We start from the raw sequence: 16,521 nt of genomic DNA on the forward strand, positions 1-16,521 counted from the left end.
TCACCCGCTGCGACCCACAAGGCGCGTCCTCACTTGTCGGACATCAAAGGGAGGCAGGGAATTGGAGGGGGAAGTTGAGTGGGCAGGGGGCGCAGAGACCCACCCACCCTGGACCAGACTCGGAGACCCATCCCCTCCCGCGGGAACCCCGCCCGAGCCCCGCCCCCCAGCGTCACAGCAGCCTGACATTCTCACAACCCTCGGGGCACCCAACCCGGCCGCCCCCGCCGCCCCCGTGTCCGCGGAGTGCTCTATTTATGTTTCAGCTCAGCGATTTGCATAGGCCCCGCCCTCGGCCCTAGATCCCCCTATCGGAGACCCGCCCCAGCCTTAACGTCACGGTGAAGGCCCTACCCCTCTTGCCCGTACAAGGAGCGGCAGGCCCTAGATGGCAGCGTGGCGTAGCGGCGCCGTGTGCGTGTCGCGCTTCCTTGTGCCGTTTATAGGGTCCCGGCACTTCCGCTGTCGGGTTAGAAGCGGCGCGGTCATGGCGGAGCGCGGACAGCAGCCTCCTCCCGCAAAACGGCTGTGCTGCCGGCCGGGCGGCAGCGGCGGTGCGGGCGGTGGGGGCAGCAGCGGAGGCGGCGGCGGCGCGGGCGGTGCCTACAGCTCTGCTTGTCGGCCCGGTCCGCGGGCTGGCGGCGCGGTGGCGGCCGTGTGCGGGGGCGGCGCGGCGCTGGGGCTGTTGCCGCCGGGCAAGACCCAGAGTCCCGAGTCGCTGCTGGACATCGCGGCGCGCAGGGTGGCGGAGAAGTGGCCGTTTCAGCGCGTGGAGGAGCGCTTTGAGCGCATCCCGGAGCCGGTGCAGCGCCGCATCGTCTACTGGTCTTTCCCCCGCAGCGAGCGGGAGATCTGCATGTACTCGTCCTTTAATACCGGCGGAGGCGCCGCGGGCGGCCCCGGCGACGACAGCGGTGGCCCCGGCGGCGCGGGCGGCGGCGCGGGCGGCGCGGGCGGCGGCGGCGGCGGCGGCTCCTCGTCCTCGCCGGCCGTCACCTCAGCCGCCGCCGCCGCCGCCGCCGCCGCTGCCGCCGCCGCAGGGGCCGGGGCCCCGTCCGTGGGGGCCGCTGGGGCAGCGGACAGCAGCGACGAGACGCGGCTGCCTTTCCGCCGGGGCATAGCGCTGCTGGAGAGTGGCTGCGTCGACAACGTCCTGCAAGTCGGTGAGTCACGGGGCAGCCGCGGGGCCGTCCATCCGTCAGTCAGTCCCTCCCGGGGACCGCCCGCCCCCTTTTCTCTGAGCACCCCCCAACCCCCGCACTAGTCCGACGCGCGCCTGGCACCCCCCGCCCCCCCCCCCCCCCGGGTCCCCTCACCGACCGGGACGGTCCTCTCGAGCGGAGCGCCCATTTCCTCCCCGCCCCTCCCCGCCCCCTGTCTCCCCGGACGGGCCGGCGCGAGTGGGAAATGAATCAGCAGGACGCGCCCCACCGCGGGGTCGGTGCCGGGTGCCCCCGGCTCGCTCTCTTTTCCTCTCTCTCTGCTCCCAGGGAGCACATCCTGGGGGACTGTTTTCCTTTTTTGGGGGGTGGGTCTGGACAAAGGCGGGCGGACGGCTAGGCACGGGCGGAGGGTGTGTGGCGGTGCTGTGCGGGGCGGGGGAGGGGGTGCGGGCCGCACAGACAATGCCGGCCGGGGCCGAACGGGCGCACGGGCCGTGTTCCGCGCTCTCTCCGCTTGTCTACCGCTTGCTTCTCTTTCTCTTTTTCACCACCCCCAGCAACCATACGCTTTGTAGGGAGGGGAATACGTTTTGATACCACTCGGCAGTCGCCCCTCTCGGCATCGACGGGCTGAGCGGCCGCGGCGCTCCGGGGTCGCCGCGGCGTCTGGCCCAGGCGGGTTCCGCTGGCCGCCTGGGATTTAAATGCCTTTTTCCCTCTGTTCCTCCGCGCTCGTCTCTCGAGCAGCGCAGGGGAGAGGCGGCGGCATGATGGGCCCCCCCGCTGCTGAGGGGCCTCACTCCGGAATTAAAGGGCGCGAGCCCGGGAGGGAGCCCTCGCCCTTCCCTGTGCTCTCGGGCCGGCTTCAGATGGCCCCTCCGAGGGCCGCGGCGGTGCCCCGGCTGGCCCTGCCGCCTCGGTGTTCTTTGGCACGGGTGGTCAGGTTGTCTTCCTTGGTGCGAGCCGCTTCCAGCAGTTACGGGTGTTCCGCCCGCGGCCCGCGGCCGCAGGAGCGCCAGGCGGAGGGGCTCCGAGGGCGCTCCCGCGTTCCTCCAGGCGCGGCCGCGGGCCAGCCGGGCACGACCCAGCACTTTGTTCTTCTTTCGTGTGTATTTGTGCCGCTTTCAGTTTTCTGTCACTCTCCGCAAAGGAGAAACCAAACAAAAGAGTCTCTTTATTTCTTTTCAGGGCTTGTAAAGTAGAAGATATTTGACAAAGGCGAGAGAAGGACTTGTGATTTAAAGCTGCACAGCCCTCCTTTCTCTAACAGACCATGAGAGTTTTCTCAAAAATCGAGTTTAAAAGCTTTCCCTGTTCCCCCCTCCCCCCAAATGTTTTTTTCTGTCCTGAAATTTTTTTTTTTCAGCCATAGTGATGGGGATGTTTGAGCCGGACTGAAAAGAACAATGCTATAGTGAAACTCCCCTCTCCCCGTCTTTTTCTCCTGATTATAAACGGCATATTTTCTAATCTCCTTTTATATTACTGTCTACTTTGAACCTTGGGGGTGTACTGGGCACCAAATGAATAGGAGTAGATTTGGAGGCATCTTTTTTTTTTTTTAATTTTTAACTTAATCTTTTCTGTCTTAGTTCCTTTTATTCTTCTTTTAGTTGGGAGTGGGGTGGGGGTTTGGATAGGGGCCCCAGGAGAAAATTAAGATTTGTTTTAATCCTGTCTGGTTAATTTGAATTTTAATGCAATCTGCAAACGTGATTTTCTGCATGGTCATTTATTTTCCAAAGGCAGCCCCCAGTGTTGTCTTTTCTATGCTCAGAACATTTTCCTGAAGGGGGCTCAGCTATCTATCCTGTTTTTTCTTAATCTAATTAGTATTCTTTCAGGTTGTACCTTTTTTTTTTTTTTTTCTTGTTTCCTGCTGATTTGAAACGTACTGAAACACCTCTATGGTTTCCCAGTATAGCAAACTAGAATTTTATGGCTTGGCTGGCTGGCACTGTTGAGTGTTTTTTTTTTTTCCCCCTTCTCTTGTGCTTGACTCTGCTTGCAAGCGATGAGGAATGACAGGAGAGCGCATAGGGAGGGTTTCTTGGCTGATTGCATTTGAGCCAGGAATTCACTGTGAAAATAAAGCGAAGGGGCGATAAATAAAAGATGCAATCTTCTCTAGGAGACAGACACACAGCGTGGGCTTTGCCTGCTTTCATCAGTGGAAGAGGCCTGGGTGAGTAGTTGTAAAAGAAAATAGTAACTTCTTGTATAGCCCCCAAAGGGGAAGGAGGCCACTGAATGGGGTTGGCAGTGGTTGAAGTGGTATGATGCTTTTCATATAGTTCATTGAGTTGACCACCACTTCGGAAATACTTACATGCTAAACAAGTGCAGTACAAATTGTGGAAAATATTTTTTTCCCATCTTAGTTCAGCCAGTTTCCTTAACTTCCAAGTTGTATTACTTGTTGTGCCAGTCAGCTTAGAGATGGAAGGCTGTTAAATGCCTGGCAGCTGGCAGTGTGAGTTAGAAAACTTATTGACCAAGATTTTTTTTTCTTGATGAGAAATGGAGAGAGGTGTCTAGATTAACTGTCTATTTTAGTTTTAAAGTGTGGTTTAAGAGGCTTATTTTTAATTTTGTGATTTGAGGTAGAACTCTCTTTGTTTCAGAAGCTGAAATGTAGAAGAATAGAATACTTGTGTTAATAGTTGATAGAGCACCATAAACAGTTTTCTGGTGTTGTAGCATTACAAGTATTTTTAAATATATTTTTTGTGATTTTTGGGAGAAAAGAATTCTGCCCAGAATTTTGTTAATACTTTGTTAAACATATTATACAGTCTTATGTTTATAACTTAAAGTTGACTTCTGTAAAGATGGCTAAATTACAGCTACAGTAGGGAAAATCCAGTTTTTGGACTTTACCTTTGCACTCTTGAAGATTATTTTAGAATTGAAGGGCAGAGAGTTGGGACTTGGTAGAAATTAAGCTTACCTACTAATTTATTTTCCACTCTTAGATTTTAAGAAGAGATTTAAAGGAACAAAAATTAAACCTTTGGTATAGTAATTGTAAGCAATATTTAATTAGTACAGAACTGTCCCATCATTTGATTATGGAAAAGTTCACAGAAAGTATAGTTGTTTCTGAAAGTACTTGTGTGTAAATATTACCAATATCATTTAAGTAACGATTTAGAAGTCTCAAAAAATTTTGGGTATGCCTGGGGACGCGCTTCCCTAGTATGAGCTGAAACTCTAAAATAAAGGAAAAGACATACATTTTAATGCATAAAAATGTAAAAATTTCTTTAGGTTCCAAACACTTAAAACAAGTCAGACACCTAGCTGGAACAAGTATTTGCATTATGGTTGACCAAAGGCTGATTTTCTCTACAGAGAACTCCTGCAGAGCAGAAAGAAAAAGAGATGCATAACCCACTAGAAAAATGGGAGAGACATTTTACAGAAAGAAAGAAATGCAAATGGTTAATAAACATAACAGATAATCATCTTCACTCTTGTATAAAGAGACGTAAGTGAAAATGAGATGTATTTTTAATACCCAGATTCTGTTGAGGAAGTGGGAGAAAGAGGATGCCTCCTGTAACACTGTTTGGGATAGTGTTTTTGGTGTCATTTCTAAGAATTTTTTTCTTATAGAAATATTGACATTAGTGCAAAAGAAGTTCTGTACAATGATGCTCATTGCAGATATGTTTGCAATACTGAAAAGCTGGATTCAACTTAAACCTCTTATCCGAATGGAACTGGTTAAGAAGTATACAGTGGAGTACTATGCAATCATGAAAAATTGAAGCTTTATATAAAAGATTGCCAAATTATTTCATTTAAAAATAAGTAAAAGTAATTGTCCTTACGATTTGCTGCCAGTTGTGTTTAAAATAAACAAACAAAAAACACTCACATGTAGATACATAAAAATGCCTGGAACGCTATACAAATAACCATACAAATATACAAAATGCCATTTGTAGAGGGGCAGTTAAGTAAAGGTCAAGATTTTGGAGGGAGTTTTTCTTTTCTTTATGACTATCTGACGGTTGAATTTCTCTTAAAATTGGAAGCTTATATTTTTGTAATAAAAGCATTTAGAGAATTTCTTCTCAAGTTTTTTTTTTACTTTTGTTATGTGTTCACACTTGCATAAACCCCTGTTCTTGAAGATCTGGTGTATGTTCAGCTTTTTTGTTCTGACACATAGTTCTTTATTTGTGACTAAATAATCATTTTAAAAACAGGAAATTGCTAAGTGGGAAAACTAGGGTCTTGTCTTTTGTATGAGAAGAAAAGAGGTAAATTTTAAGAGGAAGTTTTTTTTTTCATTATTGTTACTTTTGGGAGAAAAGAATTTTGCCTAGAACTTTATTAGTACTTTAGGAAACATATTCTGTGGTCTTTTTAGATTCATAACTTAAAATTTTTTAGGGGGTGGCCTTTCTTTAAATGTTTTGATTTTCTTTATATACTTGTGATTTGTTTTTTAATCGATGGTAGTACATTTCTTAGGATGCATTTTCAAGGTTATGCCTTTTGTTTATTTAAAAGTACACAAAGAAGAAATTCTGAAACCAGTTGCATTTTTAAAATTGTTTTGTTCATTTTATATGAGTTGAGATATTTGATTTGTTTACAGTTTTTAAAAAGTATTTTAGTACCTCATGTGCTCGGCATTGTTCTGAGGAAGTTAAGTTTTCAGTTTTAGGTGAGGAAGTCTTGAAATTTGTCATCATGGTTTTCTGGTGATTTGTTTTGGTCCAGTAGAAACTCTAAAGTTTTCAGGAAACAGAATAGTTTTTGTAGCCAAAAGATTTTAATTGTAATAGATGGTGGAATTGCAGATTTGGGTTAAGCAAACGTTTCTTCCCCTGCTTTAGTCTTTAATTTCTTGCCAAACAGTTGTATGATGGGTACGCTTTGGATAGAAAGGAAAAGGCCATCCCGTTATCTTTATTCCCACTGTGCATTGAATTTCATCGTTTTTATAGGTAGGATACATTGATGCTTTTCCTCTTAAAAACATCAGGCTGCCTGTGGAAATGACCATTAATAGAAGAATTATTGTAGTTAATTGAACAATCCAAGTCATTATTGTCTTAAGTATGTCCTGGCCAATTTTAAGATGTTTATCCTGGGCCTCTTTTCTTTTCACAGTGGGGTAATCAGTTATCATCTTGATTCTAATTCTGAATGTTTCACCTGGAAGTTACAGGCCAGCATATTTTTTCTGCCCACACTCATATTAAGAATTTCATTAAGAATGTGTTATTTCTGTTAGTGATATGTCAATTGAACAGGACAGTGGCGGAGGAATGATTTTCTTTAAAGAAAGCTGTCCCTTTGAAAATTACATGATTGGATCTGTACTATTTCTACATGCTTATGTGCTTTATATTTTTGTGTTAGAGGGAAAATGAATTTTTTGCAGTGAGGCAAAATGAATTTGACATACTTACATATACATATACATATGATATATGTAAGCATACTTACATATACATATGATAAAACAAGCTCATTTAGTGTTAGAAATTTTTATAGGGGAGATCATTAAACTTGAACTGCTGTTGACTTTCAGCTATTACATTTAAGAGGAAAAATATCCTAGAAAAGAAAGCAGATTATATATAAGTATAAATATCCTAGAAACAAATGTAGGTAAATATTTTTAAAATATTGCTTGAAACCCACAAATCTTTTAGTTATCTTTCAAATTACCACGATGATATAGTTAAAAAAATGGTGCCATCTCACAAAAACAAAGAACTTTAGTTTTCTTGGTTTATTAATTTTTTGACATTTCCAGTGTTTAAAAATTGCTTTGGATTTGAAAAGTTGAGCTGTTTTAAATGAACGGAAAGGTTTTTTTTAGTTCCTAAGAGAAATCAGTATGAAAGAATAATTTGGAGAAAGATGTTACATAAGTCTTGTCCCATGAAAAGAGATTCTTCTTTCTCAGTCCTAGCCAGATTCTGAAAAATAAAGTGTGCTGGTTAGATTTGTTTAAAAAACCTGGTTATCTTTTCAGTTTTTGTTTTCAGTGCCCTGTGTTCTGTTAAGAATGTGATTTGTACATGTTTTTTAGTTCTTTAGAAATAGGATGCTTCCTTTTTTAAATTTATTTTTCATCTAGGAAAAATAGCTAAAGCAAACTTTGGAGAGAAGGTAGTGCAAAATCTTTTTTTATTTTGAATTTGATATCAGTATGATTGACTTTCAGGTGACAGTGCGTGAATTCTGCTGGTAATGGTATTAAGTGACAACTAATTTATATATATCTGTTGATGTTTGCTTTTAAAACTAGCTTGATGTTTATAAGTGAGCAGGAAAGAATTGGAGAAAAATGAATCCAGGTATCATCTGAGTATCATCATGCCAAGCATATTCCGTTGACTCCTGTGTAAAGATGCACTCATTCCCTTTCTTCTTCAAACAAAATATCCTAAAAGATGAGAAGTTGTTTTTATAAAATATTCTTGAATGGGTAGTTGTTATCTATTCATAGAGCCATGAAGATGTTAGAGGCAGAAGAATAACATATTGATTCCAGCTTCTCCCATTTTGCTGATGAGAAAACTGAAGCTAGACGTGTTAAGTAAAGTGTCAGCAAGCCATAGTGAACTGCAAAGCTAAAAGTTGAGTCTATTTTTCCACTACTTGTGTTGCCTCTCCATTTCCTGGGACTGTTTGATAATCTCAGAAATTAGAAACAGATTCTTAAATGTAAATTTACTGGGCTGTTGGAGATATTATTTGGCTAAGATTTGATTGAATGTTACGAGGTATTTCTAGATAGCATTTTAGTTTCAGGCTAAATTCTAATGGCTTCAGATCATCAATGATGCTAGCGGGCTAAATACATGTTAGTGTAAAACATTGTAGATATTTTGAAATTGTGATGTTCTGAGATGAGATTAAATTTCAGGAAAAGTTAGTTATGATTGCTAATTGTTCAAAACTATATTGTGGCTGTGTGAGTGTATGTCATGTTTGTGTGTCACTTAAGTGAAAGTTTTAAAAAGTGCTTATGCAGAAGTTAATGCCTAGTGAGACATTTGGGCTGCTCTGAATTTAGTCTGTGCCCATGTCTTGTCCCATAGTGTCTGTATTTGTTCAGGACCTACCTGTTTTTGTCCATATTTTGCTTGTTTTTGTAGTTTTGATCTCACCCTCATCACTGGTAAATAGCAAAATACAAACTCTACCACATAAATATTTCTCATATATATTATATATATATATAGCTATAAATATGCCCATGCGTTTGTAAGCTGCTTTCACCTTATCAGTTTGGCCTTCAGAACTTCTTGGATGATTTGAGACTTTTAGCCTCTTCACTGGACCAGCTAAACATGATTTACCGAGAGACTCTTAGTACTACTACAACATTTACTACTACTACTACTACTACTACTACTCAACCTTGTGCAACTGTGTGCTCTAAGCACTCCTCATTTTTTAACAGCAGTCTAATGAAGTAGACACTATTATTATTCTGATTTTATAAGTGAAGAAACTGAAGCACAGAGAGGTTAAATAGCTAGTAAATAATCAAGCCAGGGACAGCTTCCCTGGCTCAGAAGTTGGTACTCTAAGCCTATTATGTATCATCAGCTAGTATAGATGGTTCATCTTTAAGTTTATAGGCTTTTACTACCTTCTAGAATGACATTGATAGTGGCTAGAATTTTAAAATATGATTTTTAAAGTGTATATATTTCTCTTTTTCTTTTAACTTAAAAACACTGCATTTTAAAATGCTTTTTATGAATCAGTTTCAGCTTTGGAACATGGCTGTGTTGGGTGATTTTGATCATCTTTGAGATGTTTTTAACTTGAAAGCAGAATAATTTGCAAGTTAGATTTAATCATGCTAAATATGCAGCAAAGGTATTATCTAAAAATATATTTAAGAAGTTATATATCTTATTTTTTAAGGTCCTCTTTTAATGTTATGATTAAGAGTTGTACTATTTCTTGTTACTGGTTAAGAGATTTGACATACTTTGAAAGAGAATTTTATCTGTACAGTTGCTGAACCCTCATGTTAATTGGAAGAATGCAATAGAAACTGTCAGTAAATTTAAACTCTTACTAACCAAGTAAGCTGATCAAATAAATTGGAAGCTCATTTAGTAAATCAGTGTGCTTAAAATCCAGGTGACTCACTGCTTGGACCTGCCTTATTTAACAGTCTGTTTACTTAAAGCATTTTTTTTTTTTTGTTAATTGGTGTGCGATCTCTAACATTGGAAGGTATTTTACAGAAGAAAATAAAACAAAAGGAGATAGCATATAGAATGAGTTTACAGAAGCAAGTTTTAAATTACATCAGTACAGTTATTTAGAATGCTGTATGCGCCAAGTTTTTTTTTGCCTGTTAAATGCTTGCTGCAGTGACCACAATTTTTATAAACAAATGAATATTTTATAATTCAGGTGTAAAGGGCAGAACCTGGGGCCTCTTCTGGTGTTGCTGTTGGTCTATTTTGGTAAAGGGCCCAAGAAGTTGAAGGCAGCACTCTGGTCCTGCAGCCCCTTGGTTCTTGCTACCTCTTTCTGTTAATTCATTTCTACAAAGAAGAGGTCATGAATTTTATAAATACTTGTCTTCATAAAACTCTTGAATTCAAATACCAGAAATTGGTAATCTGATTGTTGTATGTGAGCAGATTTTTTTGTGTGTTAGCCCTGTTTCCTTCGGACTTTAACAGTATTTTTAAACATTCTTTAGTCTGTTCTTAGCACTTCATTTTGTATTCATGGTGCCATCTTATAGCTGGCATCTCCTTGTCCTCTCTCAGATATCACCTGTGTAATTTTTGCCCGATAGACCTTCAGCCCAAATATTTGCTCAGTCTTCTCAAGAGCTTGGTTTATTGTCTCTCTAGACATTGGTAAAACTGAGGACGGTAGTAAAGCAGTGGTTGCTTTGTGATGATAGTGGAATCTGTGAGGCTTGAGGGCAGGAGATAGGGGGAGGTTTCAAACCTAATCTGTTGCAGAGTTCCAGTTTCTTCCTTTCTTTCTTTTCCTCTGTTTTGTCTTTCTCTCTTCCTTTCTTGGGGTGGGGTGGAGAGTAGAAGGGAGTGGCAGGAAAAAAAGGCAGGAGATCTGAAGGGGGTAGTAGGAAATACCAACCGCAGGAGTATATTCCATTCCCTTCATTCGCTGCAGTTGTTCCCTCACCCCTTCCCTTGATTTAGGGAAATAAAGCTGGGGTCAGAAGGACCTGTGTTCCAGCTGCTGCTTAGCTGCTATTTTTAGCCTGGCCCTACATCAGGCTGGCACTGGGCCATGATGGCATAGGGCCAACACATTGTGGAACTGCTGGCAAATGTCAAAAACCTAACTTTTTAGTTATCAAACTGAATTAATTTTCAGATGTATTTTGTGTTATGATATTCTGCTACCCTGTACATTTTTTGAAATGGTATGTGCATGTTTCTAAAGAAATGAATGATTTTTAATAGTAGTAATTGTAAATAACAAATCTCAAAACATGTAACATATAGTTTAAATATTTTAGATTAGGAGAAAGAGTTAAAAATTGCTTTATCAGGTCAGATTTATATTTAGTTCATAATTTTGGTTTTGTAGCGGTACCAAGAAGTGTGAAATTTGTATGATTTATTTAATATGCCTGGGGCATCTTTAAAATTGCCATTGCTGTTGAAGTTGTGGAGTCTGACTTGGTTTATATAATTATAGGTGTCATTTTTTTTCCCTAAAACACATGTAATTTTCCTCCAGTCATCAGTGTTCTCTTTGCTCTTACATTTTTTTATGATTTAAGTTTGGTCAGTGCTTTAGTAAGTAATATGTTTAATAAATAAAAGAACTTTGTGTTTATTTTTGTAGGGAGAAGCTAGGTTTCAGTTGAATTGCCAGTATCTGGGTCTAGATTCTACACACTCTAGAGCTTATATTATGTGTATCATATTTTCAGACTGAGTTTTAAACTTTTGGGTGCATATCTGAATTTAAGAACTTTTATTTGATTATCAGTTGCAGTCAAAAAGTGAAAATATGTTGTGTTTATTCTTGAGTAATTTTGGAAAGAAGTAAAAAGAATGTCTCACTGAATTTATGTCTTTGGAAGGGAGTTTGATAAGTATGTCTGTATATTCTTTTTATAGTAGTACATACGAAAGCTGGGGGATATTAGAGAGGATTTGCAGTATACCATGGACTGCACTGTGACCGTGAATAGAAACAGTGATGATTATTCACTTCTCCAATGCAGAGTGGTGATCTGTTGGATGTTGGATGGTAGGATAACATTTAGTTGGTACGTTGATTTGACACCCTTTTAAGGTAGCATAAAATAATTGGCCAAAATAACTAGAAATAGAGTCAAATTGATTTTAACCTTCACTTTGTCTTTAAGGTAGTTTGCTGGAAGAATTCTAACTAAATTCACTTTTGGGTGAAATAAGAAACCTCAAGTTGTGGAATTTCAGGAAAGGTCTGATATCTATAGGTCTTTTAGCTTACGAAAGGCTGATGTTTTAGGGTTTAAGTTCTTAAATCTTTAAACAAGAGATGCTTATATTGTGGGTAAGAGTAAGTTGGGCAGATTGCTGATGCTGACCAAAGAGTGTTCTATTTCTTTTACTTAGTGTGAGGACAAAAGTTTTATTAGGGAATGTAATTATAATATCTTAAGGATAGCGTATCAAGTACCTTGAACTCTATCACAGTGTAGTAATTATACCTTATGGTGTCTTTTTGCAGTTAGAGGTTATGGTAGATATCCCAGAGTGGCTTGGAGATAGAGCACTTGATCAATAGATAGATTAATTGATCTGTCTGTGTTTTTCTATAGATATGTGCGCGCGTGTCTGTGTGTATATATATATAATTTCATGATGCATAGTAATCTGCTGGATTATAGTGATTGTTTTGTGGATCCTTAATGTAATTTAGATTTTATTTAGGGAAGTCATGTAAGTGATGTCAGCTCTAGCTTACCTTATCAAGCTTGATTAAAACCAAAGCCCAGTAGAGAATTGACTATAAGCAATCTATAAACAAAGTGCTCAAATGACATTCCTTATTGGAAAGTGTCATAGCAATTTCTTTGCAATTTTTAAGGATCTCTCCTACCAACTTATTAAAAAGACATTTTGTCTAGACAGTTTCATAAACAGCAGGGAATTCCAAAAGACTGGATAGTACTACATTTTTTCTTTCAATAAGGACTACTATAGTGGGAAAAAACTTTTATAAATGTCAGAAAGCTTTTATTTTGAAATGGGGACAGCTTTTCTTTTTTTTCTTATTTCAACAGATTTAGGTTTCATTCAAGTTTTTTTTATATTCTGTCTTTATAAAAACTTTTCATTCTCATGGTTGATAATTGTTACTGTGTTGAAGAAGAACTGGCAAGATAATAGCTAGTCACTATGCGTTTTTTCAAAATTTAGTGTATATATTGTCTGAATTTGTATTAGTAGCTCATGTGTTGGGGTCCTGGAGGGAATAGTGGTGGTGGTGGGTTAAGCTCAGAAAAGCACAAGAAATTCAAGTAGTCATATTCAATTATGGAAGGTTCCTTTCCTCCGCCTTCATCAGGCTGCTTATTTAATGTTGTTATATAAAAGCCTGTTTTTTACTTTTTGCTTTTCCCTTCCTCATTCTTTAGAGATAGAAAAGCTACAGTTCACAACGTGTTTGTGAAATTTAGTCTCCAGGGACAGTCTATCTTATGGTGGTTTTAGGAATGTATTGGCCTGTTGCATATCTGAAATCTCTTTTTAAAAATTTACTTCTTGAGTTTAGGTTTGCTTTTTTAATCAAGTTTCTGTTTCTTTCTTTAATCCTTTAAAGTTGTCAAAGAATTAGTTTTCTCTTTTTTCACTTGCCTTTCTGATCATTCAAGAAAAGCCTTATTTAATAAACCTTTATTTATGTTTATTAATACTGTTTTAAAAACATGCTGTTTTAAAAAATATCTAATAAGCAGATCCAGTAGCTTTTGCAATGTGACTGTGTGATTGTGAAAACCTTGTGTCTGATGCTCCTTTTATCTACCTTGTTGATAGACAAGTAAAACATACGGATTAAAAATAAATAATGGGGAAATGAATGTTAAAGTTAGTAGATTGAAATGCTAGTGATCAATGAAAGGAAGGGGTAAGAGGTATGGTATGTATGAATTTTTTCTGTTTTCTTTTTCTGAATTGATGCAAATGTTCTAAGAAATGATCATGCTGACGAATATACAACTATGTGATAAAAAAAGACTTTATTCTAAAAGCCCCAGTTGTCTTAATGATCGTATACTCAAGTTCTTTGTTATAAACAGTTATTTCTTTAGTTGCCAAAGACATTGTTTCAGTTATCCACTTGAACTTCTAATTTTATAATTTGTGTAATTATTCTCCTTATGAGTTTTTCTTTTTTTTTGTTTTTTTTCCTCAGTTTTTAAAATACTAATTTACTAGAACTTTAAGATGTCATCAGTTTTAGTCAAAATGAAAGACAATTTCCTTTCGAAACTACAAGCTGAGATTCGTTATTAAAGTGATTGTATTTAAAAAAAAATAAAGCAGATCCATTTAGGTAGTCTAGTTTTCCTACTAGATTGAGGGATAGTGGCTATCTCCCCACTGAAAGTAGGTAGACCTGAAATTCTATAAGGGATTGTTGTATACGCTGGTCCCAGCCTGTCTGATTCATGGTCTCTTCCACATTTGAGAACACAGCTGTGGAACTCATATTTAAGGAGGAATTTAGGAATGGTTTCTTATGAGAAATCCTTTATAGGGTTGCTGTATTCCAAGTCTCTTTGATAGAGGGAGCAGAATTCTGCCATAATACCTATACAAAGTAAGGAGTGTTAATGAATAAATGTAAAAATATTCTGTAGTATACTGTTATGGTGTTGTCCATTATTTAGTGTATACTCCTAATCTTGTTTCCTGGAATCAGAATCAAAGAGCCTTTAAACAGAAAGTCTCTTTTTGGAGTAAAAGATGAATCTGATGGATTGAAAAAAATTCTTGTAAATTTAAAATGAAAAATAGCTAACAGTTAATAAACAGTGCCAGTGCATTGTGCATATAGTAGACTGAAATGTCTACTTGAATGAATGATAGGCTTGAAATGTCACTTGAATGAATGATAGGCTTAGATTAAATGCCAATACTTGTGTCTGTATGAAATTCTCTCGATTGAAAAAAATAGCTCTTAGTTCTCATTTCTATTTGATTTTCTGAATGTGATTTGCTGTAATTTACTCTTTGAGAAGATATTTGAATAGGAATATGACCACCTGATTAGGTAGGTTTGTTTTTAGGACTAGATTTATCATTATTACATTTCTGCAGATACCATGTAAGGGTTTCTTTTCTTTCTTCTCCTGGTTGAGGGATCTTTTTCTTCAAGCTTGTTAGCTTAAGAGTAGCTACAGCCAAAAAGTTGTTGTGAAGGCAGTTTGTTTTGAGTAATTCCAACTTCTAAACAGAAAATAATTTGGGTATTCCCATGTAGAATAATACTTTTGAGTTATTCAAAGGAAATAACTTTGAATTATAAATGACTTCGAAGGAGTAAGAAATTGCTTTCTCCTTTGATTTGATCTTTCACTTTTTAAAAAAATAGACAAAGTAGTTTTCTTTCACATTTTTTCCCAGATGAGTTGCTAAGCACATACAGCTTCAAAATATGTAAGATCTCAGACATTGTGAAAAGACACTGGCTAATTAATAAGAATGGTAACTGATCTGTAAAATACTGATGGCTTTCCAGGGAAGTAGAGTTCACTTAATTCTGTTTTGCATAAAATGAATACATCAAGCAGTTTTTTTGAACAATAATTTAACGATAACTGTGTACTCCCAACACTTGGCTCCTGAGAGGGGTGGGTTATCTAGATATTGAATGACCATGTGTTCCCATTTTTCTGGACTTGGTTTATGCTTGTTTTCCTGGTATAATTATGAAATCACCTCTTTTCACTATTAAAGGTGGTCCTGTTTTGACAATCAAAATTTTTTTACTAGAAATCAGTTTAAAATGGTACTGTGTGAGTGTAGGTAGGGAGGAAAGGATAGAAAAAGGAAGAGAGGAAGAAGTTGTTTTTGACTGAAAGGAGACCTTTGCCTTACTTGGTCTTTATCACTAGGCTCCATTCAGTTTTTTTCAGATATGAAATAAAAAATGTTTGATTTCTTTCTTGGTTTGCATTCAGACCAGAATGAAGCAGTTAATTAAGAGATTCCCAGTCTCTGCGGATTTGATCTATATTTTCTCCCCACTTTTTTTTTCTTTTCAATTTAAAGATAAGGAAATTTCACTCTGTTACAGTGTTTCAGCATGTTTGTATTAATATAATTCTCTTTTCATATTTTCTTACCTTAGTGTTATATTCACAGGCATTGCTCATTTTAGGTGCTTGCAGTTAGTCACTTCTGTGAGTGAAGAACCATTTGCTAATCATAAGGGCCTGAGTTTGGAGAAGATGCCTGAGACTAGAGATCTCTTTGCTAGGTCTTGTCTTACTTGTGTGCCCTTGGGCAGGTCATTTACTGGCTCTGAACCTCCTCAAATCCTTATAAAATAGGAATAATTTTACCTCTGTCACGAGGCTGCGAAAAGGCCCACATTGGAATATGTGAAAGAATCTACCTTCTAAATAGTTACACAAAGGGGAATATTTTATTGTTATGAAAAGTTCACTTTCTAGTTTTACCTAGTTTTCTCAATTCATTATTACTTTCTCCAATTTTTCTCTATTTTCCAAACACCCTGCAACCAGCAGGTATTGATTTTGTAATCAGAGAAGGGAAATACTGTTTTTAAAAGCTCTGTCACATTACCATTAATTAAATCACCAAATATCACCACCCACAGATTAATCTATATTAATATTTTGTTATGATTATAATTGTTGACTAATATAGTGCAACTAAACAGCAGATATTATTCATCGAAGTGTGCAATGGCCTTGATGGCAACATAAAAATTATTGTGACCCTGGACAGTTATTTAATGCCTCTGGATTGTCTTAGTTTGCTCATATGTAAAATTATTGAGAATTATCAATTTTATTTTATAAGTAACATTTTAATTATTTTATAGAACTTTACAGTGTAACAGTGTGAAAATTACACAAGATTAAAATATATTGTAGTTTACATTTACCCCAAACCACAGCCACATGAAATGAACTTGGTGGTGGTGACGCCTAGAGAATAAACCTGAGTGGTGATCCAGGCCCGCAAGCAGCCCTTGGATGTGTTATTGGAAAGCAGAGTCTCTGTAAGAAGGCTTTTTGCATAGTGGTGTCAGATGAGTTTGAGGAGAAAACCATAGTGCAGTGCAGTGGTTATGTGCTGTTTACCAGTTGTGTGTGATCTTGGATTTATTACTTAAC

The 16,521-nt window shown here is 38.9% G+C and overlaps 1 protein-coding gene across 2 annotated transcripts in view; it reads left to right on the top strand.

Moving 5' to 3' along the window:
- Positions 1–382: 382 nt before the first annotated feature.
- The window catches only part of ZSWIM6 (zinc finger SWIM-type containing 6), a 241,078-nt gene continuing 224,939 nt past the window's right edge, over positions 383–16,521 (top strand). Inside the window, exon 1 of one of the 2 annotated variants that reach the window (XM_077117253.1) lies at positions 383–1,163. In XM_077117253.1, coding sequence (XP_076973368.1) covers positions 389–1,163 — 775 coding nt within the window. In that variant the 5' untranslated portion in view covers positions 383–388. Of the gene's footprint in view, positions 1,164–2,179; positions 3,349–16,521 lie in introns of those variants that run through there. The other variant, XM_077117254.1, reaches the window with a different exon arrangement.

The sequence above is a fragment of the Tamandua tetradactyla genome, chromosome 9, assembly GCF_023851605.1.
Source record: "Tamandua tetradactyla isolate mTamTet1 chromosome 9, mTamTet1.pri, whole genome shotgun sequence".
Classification (NCBI taxonomy): Eukaryota; Metazoa; Chordata; class Mammalia; order Pilosa; family Myrmecophagidae; genus Tamandua; species Tamandua tetradactyla.